Source organism: Pteropus vampyrus, unplaced genomic scaffold, assembly GCF_000151845.1.
Source record: "Pteropus vampyrus isolate Shadow unplaced genomic scaffold, Pvam_2.0 Scaffold388, whole genome shotgun sequence".
Classification (NCBI taxonomy): Eukaryota; Metazoa; Chordata; class Mammalia; order Chiroptera; family Pteropodidae; genus Pteropus; species Pteropus vampyrus.
The window spans coordinates 859,987-869,869 of NW_011889169.1; the positions used below are offsets into that span (position 1 = coordinate 859,987).

At 52.0% G+C, this 9,883-nt stretch overlaps 1 protein-coding gene across 1 annotated transcript; it reads left to right on the forward strand.

Annotated features, from left to right (window-relative positions):
* The first annotated feature begins 969 nt into the window (after positions 1 to 969).
* Positions 970 to 8,242, forward strand: REM1 (RRAD and GEM like GTPase 1). The gene is made up of 5 exons (XM_011380131.2): positions 970 to 1,016; positions 1,764 to 2,295; positions 3,349 to 3,431; positions 6,501 to 6,702; positions 7,964 to 8,242. The coding sequence occupies exons 2-5, from the start codon at positions 1,953 to 1,955 to the stop codon at positions 8,233 to 8,235; spliced, it is 900 nt and encodes a 299-aa protein (XP_011378433.1). The 5' UTR covers positions 970 to 1,016; positions 1,764 to 1,952; the 3' UTR covers positions 8,236 to 8,242.
* The last annotated feature ends 1,641 nt before the right edge of the window (positions 8,243 to 9,883 follow it).

A 9,883-nucleotide genomic window follows, 5' to 3' on the forward strand; every position in this document is an offset into this window, starting at 1 on the left:
AAACAAAACAAAACAAAAAAAGCCATGGACTGTTATAGAAAGAGATAGTAGGCTGAGAGACAGACCTGAGAACCAGGCACAGGTAAGTCTCAGTTTGCTTGTCTTCTTAGTGTTGTGTCAGCATTAAATGAGCTACAAATCCAGGCAAAGTGCTCAGACCATACCAGGCACTCTAAATATTCATCAAAGAGTGGACAGCCATTCTTCCCAAGCTGTATAACCGGTGCTCAACCTAGAATTTGACGAGTGAATGTATACCAAAATAACATATTCAGAACTTTTCAGTGCAGATTTCCTGGGCTCCCTCCTCTCCTCAAGACACCTCTCAAAACTAACTCTTCCATTCAGAGCAGAGTTTCTCACAGCGGGACCCATGAACTTTGCATCAAGATCACTTGGGCACTTGTTTAAAACGCAGATCCCCGAACCCTCTCCCAGGACTGCTGAATCCGCCTCTCGAGGAGAGTGGGACCTGGGAGCCTGAACAAGCTTCCCAGGCGGTTTTTGTGAGGACTAAATTTGATGTGCCCCATTGCTGGAGTGGATAGATGCAGATGCAGAGGAGATCCGGCCCCAGGAATTCCGAGCCCCCACCCTTCCTCACTCTGACCCGCTCCCGCACCCCAACACCGTCACCCCCACTCTGGACAAAAGACAGCAGGCGCGGCGGGTCAGCTGAGCCCTGCAGTAAAGTCATTCAGCGGCCAAGGCCATGGGGCGGGGACCCCGGGGCTGCCCTGCTGAGGCGGGGCTGGACGGGGCGGGGTCGCGGCTCCTCCCCCTTCTGGGAGGCGGGGCAGGACCCGCTGAAGGGGCTGAGTGCGGAGGCGGTGGTACAGCCTGGAGCACCCGGCAGCTGCGGGCCGGGGACCCTGGATCCCCACCCCACGCCGAGGTAAAGGCCCGCGCAGCCCGCCGCCAACTTAGTCAAGTTGGAGCGGAGTTCGCCAGGCGCCTGCATGGGGAGTGCTGCAACGCAGGCAGGGCTGGGGGGATCTCGAACCCGCATCCCAAGGGTGAGTGTCCTCCACCTGGGGCCCGGCGGGCTGGGGAGGCCGGGATAAGAAACTCGCCCAGATCAGGGTACTCACACCCAAGACCCCGAGCTGGTAAGTCCCGACTCAGACTCCGGGAGTGGCACATGCGCTCCGGGGCCCTGTAGATCCCCTCCCGCCTCTCCCCTACCTTCTCTCCCCTACCCTACCCCACCCCCACCCCCTCCCGTCAGGACTCTGTCCTGTCACGGTCCTGCACCAGGCTGCCTCTAAGCCCCCGCCCCCCAACAGCCGCTAGAGGCCGTCGAGCTAGCCTCTCTTGAATTTTTCACGTAGGGGGCGGGCCGGACACGCTGTTCCCATGGCACCAAGGCGCTCGGGTTACCGCGGGAACCCCCAGACCCCCCCCTTTCCTTCCCCTGCCGAGTACCAACGCACCCAATCCTGCCTCTTCCTCAGCCTTCATAAGATGGGGCAGCGGAAGTGAACCCCCCAGGGGCCCTCAACCCTCCTCCGTACTCCAACCCCCTATCTGTGGAAGGGGTGGACAGGGCAATTCAGGTGCCTTTCAGAACATGGGTCTCGTGTTCTGAATGGGAGGGGCAGGTCTGTGTACACAGGTATGCGTGCCAGTGTGAACATCCCACCTCGCTGCTACCCTTGGCCTGTGTGTCGCGGGGGAGTGGGTCATCCTCAAGGCACAGGAAACGGCCTCTGGGTGCGCATGCATGTGTGTGTTCACAGCTTGTGCATTCACCCCACCCCCAGCCTGACCCAGTCATACTGTGAGCCTGAAGCCAGAAAGCCCCCACCCCAAGGAGCTGAGGCGCCTCCTCCTCCTCCTATCTGAACAAGAGGGGACTCTGGAGGAAGCCATTTCAACAGCTCATCAGGACCCTAGAGAAGTGGCTCAAAACAACCATTAGAAAGACGGAAGGACGGAGCCCCCTCTCAAGGATGACGCTAAACACTCAGCAAGAAGCAAAGACTCCCCTGCGACGGCGAGCCAGCACTCCACTGCCCCTGTCCTCCCGCGGTCACCAGCCTGGCCTGCGCACAGCGCCCTCCACTTCCGCACAACCCCAACATCCCCGTCTGGGCCACTCAGCCTCCCTCAACCCTCCCACCCGGCAACCTTCACCTGCCCCCAACGATTGGTCCTCTGAATCCAGCGACTCTGAAGGCTCCTGGGAGGCCCTCTACCGCGTGGTACTGCTTGGAGATCCTGGCGTAGGGAAGACCAGCCTGGCCAGCCTCTTTGCAGGGAAGCAAGAGCGAGACCTCCAGGAACAGCTGGGAGGTAGGGACCCTGTGGGCTGGGCTGGGATGTGGCCAAAGAAGAGAAAGCTCTGTCATCAAGAGGCACAAGGCTGCCAAGAACAGTTGTACAATTCATGCACTGCTCAACTCTAAGGGGCATCATTCACATAGACTATGAAGTGAATATGCCCCCTAGAGTTGTGCAGTGCCTGCACAATGGTCTACGGGAGGGAAATTCCTTGAATAATGAGAAATTCACCAATTTATCATGGATGAAAGATTTAGAATTTAAGTGTCGTGTAAAGAAATGGTGGACTTCCACCCAGCTCAGAAACCCCTAGCTCCCAACTCTCCCCCTGAGTCTTGGACCATCCTAGCTCCATAGACAACCATCCATGGCTACCACGATCCACGGCAAAGCTAAAATACTGTCCAAAATGGAGATTTCCAGACTCCAAGTTCTGGGCTCTGGGTTCCTTTATTCCCAAGAGATGCAGTGAGCTGAGAGGCTCAGAGGCCCCAGGACGATGAGGGACAGGGACAGGACAGAGGACATGAAGGTGGGTCCCTGCATGATTAGCTGAGAGGACACAGGGTGAGTGGGGACGCAAGTCAGTTAAGAGCAAAGAGAAGGTGGAGACACTCTGACCAGATCCTTTCTCCAGGCTTGACCCCTCTAAGAGTGAGAACCCATATGAGAGGTATACAAATGTCTCGGTGTGACAGATAGGAAGGCTGAGGCCCAAACAATATAACGTCACCAGCATGAAGCATGTAAGCCAGGGACACAGCGAGACTGGGAGAATTCCCAGCTCAACTTTAACCCCACTACCCCACATTCATTCAGTCAACCAAACCAACAAAAGCTTTCTTAGCACCTACTATATGCCAGATACTGTGCTGACAGCTGGGGAGACATGGGCTCCTCATGGAGCCTCTTGACCTATCAGGAAAGACAGACATCAAAAAAAAGTGGTGAGCTCTTCAAGGAGAAGTGAAGGGGGTGCTGTGACCATAAGGGGGTCTAGGGAGGCCCACACCCTCCCCAGGCCTGCTCCTTCCCCCTGAGATCCAGCTCTTCCCTCGGTTGCAGAAGATGTGTACGAGAGGACCCTCACGGTGGATGGAGAGGACACCACGCTGGTGGTCATGGACACCTGGGAGGCCGAGAAACTGGTATGGCACAGCAAGCAAGATTTGGGGGTAGGGTTTCTGAGCCTAGTACCAGATTCCTATCCCATCCTATGACACTACAGAATAGGGACAGGACAGGGGCCATTCTCAGCCTCGTCCCCCCAAAAAAACCCATGGCTTGTGCATTCACCCCACCCCCAGCCTGATCCAGTCTGCCTTTCCAACCAAAGACAGAAGAACCTCATGACCCTCACCCCCTTTTCTCCACTGGTTCCCTCTCTGTAGCCATCCCAAGATGTGCTTCTCCTCCTGCAAGCCTTCCCCTCTTATTAGCACCCTCATCCCACTCCACCCGTCTACATTGTGCAGAGGAAGGAACACTGAATTTAGCATCAAAATGCCTGAGACTGAACCACCCTTTCTTTATCTTACCAGCTGTGTGACTTTGTTCAATTTACTTACCCACTCTGAGCTTCACTTTTCTCCCCTGATAAATGGGTCAATTATTCCTGCCTTACCAGCTGTTTTTTGTTTTTTTTTTTAAGTTCTTATGCAATTTCACAGAGGTGAGCATAATTTGGAGCATTAAAAAATGCTGAACATGGGTAAAGAATTGTAAATTATGATAATTCTTATTAATCATAATTTGGTAGCTAGTAAAAAAGGAAACCAAAGGGTGTCCTTCCCTAGCCCCTTCCAGAGCAGGTAGAGAGGAGCAGGCAGGGACACATCTCTATTATATTTTTCTTATTGTGCTTGAGTTTTCTTTTTTCTGGCTATGCAGGTAATACATGTTTCACTATAGAACTTTGAAGAATACAACTAAGCAAAGAGAAGGATCTAAAAAGCACCTGAGATCCCATCTTGCTAAGGAGTAGGTCCCTCCCCTAACACTCAGGGAGGCCCTGTAAGGCTTGACAAGAATGGGTGACAGCTCCAGTGACAGGCTCAAAAGCAATGGATGAAAGATATGTATGGCCAAAACCTTTAAAAAGAAAATGCAGGTCCAAATGAACATAATAATAATGATGATGATTCTCCTAACAGCAGCTGACATTTATGGAACACTGGACATATATTATGACATTCAGTCAAGACAAAAACTATACAGTGAGTGTTCTTCTGATTCCCGTTCTACTGATGAGGAAATCAAATCTGAAAGTTTAAGTAATATGTCCAAAGTTCTCAGATAGCAAATAGATTCAAACCCAGATCTATAAGACCCCAGAACCTGTAATTTTATGCACTGAGACTGCCACGCCATCCTTGCTGGGAGCATCACCTTCTGAACCTCCAGCTGAGGGTCCACTCTTTCATTCATTTGTTCATTAAAAAACACTTGCTGGGTATATACCATGGGCCAGGACACTGGAGACCCAGCAGTGAATAAGGCAGACACATCCCCTGACTCCATGGAGCTCACAGACTGGTAAGGGAGGGGTACTTTTTGGATGCAGATGAGAATCTATGGGGAAGAATCCAGTGAATTAAGAATCGTGATCAGCGCGGGAGTCCCATTTGGGAGACAGAGGAGAAAGAGTACTGGACTAGAAGGCAGGAACTGGAATTCTGTGCCCAGCTGACTGCATGGCCTTGAGAAAGTTTTCTCCTCTGGCCCATGGTTTTCCTACAAGTAAAATAGGGTAACTGAATCAAAGAGGGTCCACACAGTAGCAGCCTTGTTGAAATAAGCTTCCATCCTTCCCATCCTTGGGCTAGATGGTTAGAGGTCAGGGACAGAATCTGACAGAACAGGGTGGGCCTTTGGCTCATCCAGTAGTGCCCCAGCTTGACTGACCATCAGGGTCACATGGAGAGAGTATAAAAAAAATAATGAATGAATGAGTGAGTGAATGAGTGAATGAATGGTGAAGACCCACCTCATGCTACAGATGGGGAAATTGAGACCCAGAGAGAGGAAGGATCCTGTCCATAGTCAAAGCTGAGAACCCACATCTGTCTGACTCAGCTCACAGTTATTCGGCCTGGGGAAGGATCAATATGGCTGTTGAGAACTTAGCCCCTTTGACAATGATATTGACTATGGATCTGATGCTTTCCTACTCATCTATCTTATTTGGTTATCAGAAAACTTCTAGCTCCTTCCCCCCTCACAAACATGCCTCCGCCACATTCGGTATTTCCCACTCCTGACCCACTCTCTTCTCTCCTGCCCAACCTGTTCATCCTTTCAACCCCACTCAGGTCCGCTGTGAAGCCTTCCCACACTCTGCCAGGTGAGTCATTCTGGCCTCCCCCACCTACATGGCTTCTCCAGCCATTTGCATATGGATACTTATCACACTGCATTATAACTCTCCATTTCCATAGCCTCCCTTCCAGACTGTGAGCTTTGGAGGGCAGGAATTGTGTCTCCTTAAACACTTATAAAGTTACCCAGGTGGTCCAGTCTCAGAGTGCTGTCCCTGACAACAGATCACCATCCAAAATGGAATAGCAAAATAACTCCAATTCTTTCCTTGGTCAAACAACTTGCAAGGGCTCCACTTCCTAAAATGGCCTGTGCGTCTCATACCCCCTTCCCTCACATTCCAGTTACTCCTTCCTCTCTCTCTCTCTTTCTCTCTGTCTGTCTCTCCGTCTCTGTCTTTCTCTCACTCTCTCTCCCCAAAACTGTCCTGAAAAATGCCTTCACTTGAAGTCAGCCTCCATCTTCACTTCTCTCCCTCTCATTTTTTTTCTTTTGAGAAGACTGCAGGAGGCCAAAAAGACTGTCTGGCCTGACTGAACCCTCCTCAGAAACCAGACAAGAGGTAAACAGGTAAAGCCAGAACAGCTAAACAGCATACCTTCTTAGCAGGAAGAACCAAATAATTTTGTTTTGTCTCCAGTGCCCAGCCTACAGAAGGTACCAATGAATGGGAGAATGTATTGAGATGGTGTCATTAGCCCAATTTTTCAAGCGAAGAAACTGAAGCTTAGAGATCAGTGGTTTTCCTAAGGTGAACAGGGAATTATGGCAGAATTTGTCCCCCAAGCCTATCCTAAGTATAAACCTCAGCCCATCCCACCCATTAGACCATCACAGCCCCTTTCTCAGCCAGGGTCTCTGTGTCCTCTGAAGATGGGCCTGGGGTCCCTCCCCTACAGGATGAAAGCTGGAGCCAGGAGTCATGCCTGCAGGTGGGCAGTGCCTATGTCATCGTGTACTCCATCGCAGACAGAGGCAGCTTCGAGAGTGCCTCTGAGCTCCGCATTCAGCTGCGGCGCACACATCAGGCGGACCACGTGCCCATCATCCTGGTAGGCAACAAGGCAGACCTGGCACGCTGCCGAGAAGTCTCCGTGGAAGGTGAGATCCCCACTCTACCCTCCTCCACATTCTTCTCAGCCTGTCACTGCTCCTCCTCCAAAGCTCTTCATCTCAGTGACTGTCTGCCTCCCTCACCCCCACCCCCGCCATCCTGCGTCTACTTGCCTAATCTTGAAAGCTAGGAACCATTCCTGCCTCCTCTCTCACTCCCCCAAACCAGTCCCCAAATTCTTTCAGATCCACCTCCCTTAACCCCACATTCCCTTCCCCCCATTCCCACAGCCTCCACCCCATCCAGCCATCTCCACTTTAGCCTGGGCCAGCCCCCACACTTCTCTATCCCCAGTCGGTTCTCCTCACCAGCTGCCAGTTTCCCAGAACCAGATCTGGCCTTGTCACTTCTTTGCTTAAAAATTCCCCTTTGGCTCCTCCATGCCCTTAATCAGAGATACTTTATCCACCAGGCATGTTAGGCCTAGTCCTATAGGCTTTTCAAGGGCTTACATCTGAGACCTGAAAAAGATAATTATTGGCTCCCAAATAGAGAAATTTATACATTCAGATTTCAGAAAACTTTACTTGTCTACATGATATTGCGTCCGCCTGCAAATACAAACCAACACATGTAAAGTTATATATAAATTGTATTTGAAGTGGGATGGTGAATATTTTAATATGTTTGATATATCAGGTGGGACCCGTAAAGATCTTTAAATGGCCCTACTTACAGGGAGCAATCTAAAAATTATGGAATCTGAGACCCAGAGAAGGGAAGCCAATTCCAGAGGAACACCAGCCACTAAGGACTAGAACCCAGGCTCTTGCCTCCCAGCCCAGTGGCATGCTGGAGATGCAAGAGTATATGCTTTATGAGCAGACATTCAAAATTGCAAAACATAACCCCAGGAGATTTTGTTAAAATGCGGGTTCCAAGACCACATCCCAAACTTACTGAATCAGAATCTCTGCGGGCAGGCCCAGGAATCTTCATTTTAACAAGCTCCCCCATATAATTCTGACACAGATTAGACCCCTTCCTTACCTGGCACTTCCCTACCTGGTCCCAGCCTCCCTGTATTCTCAGCCTCATTTCTGCCACCAGTATCAGTCACTAGGCTGCAAACTAACTCCTCGAAGCCAGACCTCATTCATCTCTGAGTCTTCTGGCACCAGCACAATATATGGAAAAGGAAAAAAACTGCTTTTGGTTGAGACTGAACACGGCTCTTCCTACCTTTTTATCTCCTCTTCCTACCTTTATCTCCTCTTCCCCTCCGCCCGCCTGACCCCGCCCCCTCAGAGGGCCGCGCCTGCGCTGTGGTGTTCGACTGCAAGTTCATCGAGACCTCAGCCACGCTGCAGCACAACGTGGCCGAGCTCTTCGAGGGCGTGGTGCGCCAACTGCGCTTGCGCCGCCGGGACAGCGCAGCCCGGGAGTCACCTGCGCCCCGACGGCGGGCGAGCTTCGGCCAGCGCGCTCGTCGCTTCCTGGCACGCCTGACAGCCCGCAGCGCCCGCCGCCGAGCACTCAAGGCCCGCTCCAAGTCCTGCCACAACCTGGCCGTGCTCTGAAACCGCCCGCCCTCCCAGAAGTGGCAAGACCCTGGGGTGCACGCTTAGCTCCTCTGACGCCACCGAGGGGCAAAAGCTTGAAATGCGGCTCGTGGGCCTTGCCTGCCCGCTGCCCCGATTGCCAGAGCATCTCCCGGAGCCACAACTTCAGGGACCCACCGTCCGGGAAGCGATGGACAGACTATGGGGCCGAAGACCCAGCCGAGCACAAAGTAGGGTTTTTTTTACGCAGGGCGTGTGTTTTTGTAAAAATTTTCTTTATTCTTGGCCTCTGGCCAACCCTCAGAAACCCAGCACAATAAACTAGCCAGAAGGATGTCCCGTCTAAAAGCCCAGACCTCTTCTTTGGGGCTCATCTAGGTGTCACCACCTCCTCCTCTCCTATCTTGGCTGCAGATTGGGTTAGCCTGCTGACCTGTGTTGGGGTCAGTCAAAATCGTTAGACCAATTCTGTTTTCAGGCCCTTCTTGGAACCACTGGGCATAGCCGCTGCCCGGGGCCTTTGAGGGAGACCCAGTAGAGTACAAACAGCTAGTTCAGTGTGATGACCTCTATTTACTTATTAACCCATTTTCTTAGATGATAGATTCATAAAATATTACCTGGAAGGAATCTTAGCACTCATCTTGGCGTTAAAATAATTGATGTTTGTTGAGAGCTGACTGTACTAAACTGATGCAACTATTAATCTCATAACCCCTGTGTACTAATTAGGAAACTGAGGCTCAGGACAGTGAAGGCTCGTGCTCTAGGGCATACAGCTGCTATAAGTGAAGTTGCCAGGATTCCAATCCAGGCTTATTAAACTATAGTCTGTATCCAACTTACCCACAGTCCTCTTGGAGAATGTGACAAAAAGCTGTGGAGTCCCCAGAAATGAGCTTTCAAACACAATTTTGCATACAATTTAAAGGGGGTGGGTGTGACTCCATAAAACCCAATTTATCCCAGGATGAACCCCCAATTTAGTCCAACTCATTCATCTTTCCGAATGTGGAAACTGAAGCCCAGAGAAGGGAAGTGAGCATCCCAGGGTCGCCCAGCCAGTGAGGATAAGAACTGGACCCCAGGGCCCAGACTCCTCCTATGTCTGTGCTGGAAGTCATAGGTAGAGGCATCCAGCCTGGCTGGGCCTGGGGTTGGACCTCAGGGGTCAGGTCAGGAGTTTCCAGCGAAGGGGAAGGAGTGTCGCTAATTCGAGAGGAGAACAAGATGCAAATAGTTTAGACCATCATGTCCCTGATGGCTGACACCACTGCCTCCAAACAGCTGCCTGCCCAGATGCCTCAGCCCCCCACGTGGGCCCTGTCCCTGCTACCAGGAACACGGTGCCAAGGAAGAGTGAAGCACTCCAGCTGCGACACCCCTCCTTCCCAGTCTTGCCAGCCGGGCACTGAAGGCACTTATCTCCCCATCCTAACTCTGGCCTGGGGAAGGGAAGAGGAGGAGGGTCTTCCCCCACCCCAAGCTGTCCTGGCCCTGTGGTCATGGGGGAAGGGCTATAGTTATGGAAAGTTGGCAGAGGCAGCCGGCAGCAGCCGGGAGAGTGGAAAAAATGATATCAAACCCGGAAAAATGCAGGCCGGATGGAGGGCCTGAGTTGGAGGCCCTGGGAGGTGAAAGGGAGGGAGGGAGGGAGCCCCACAGG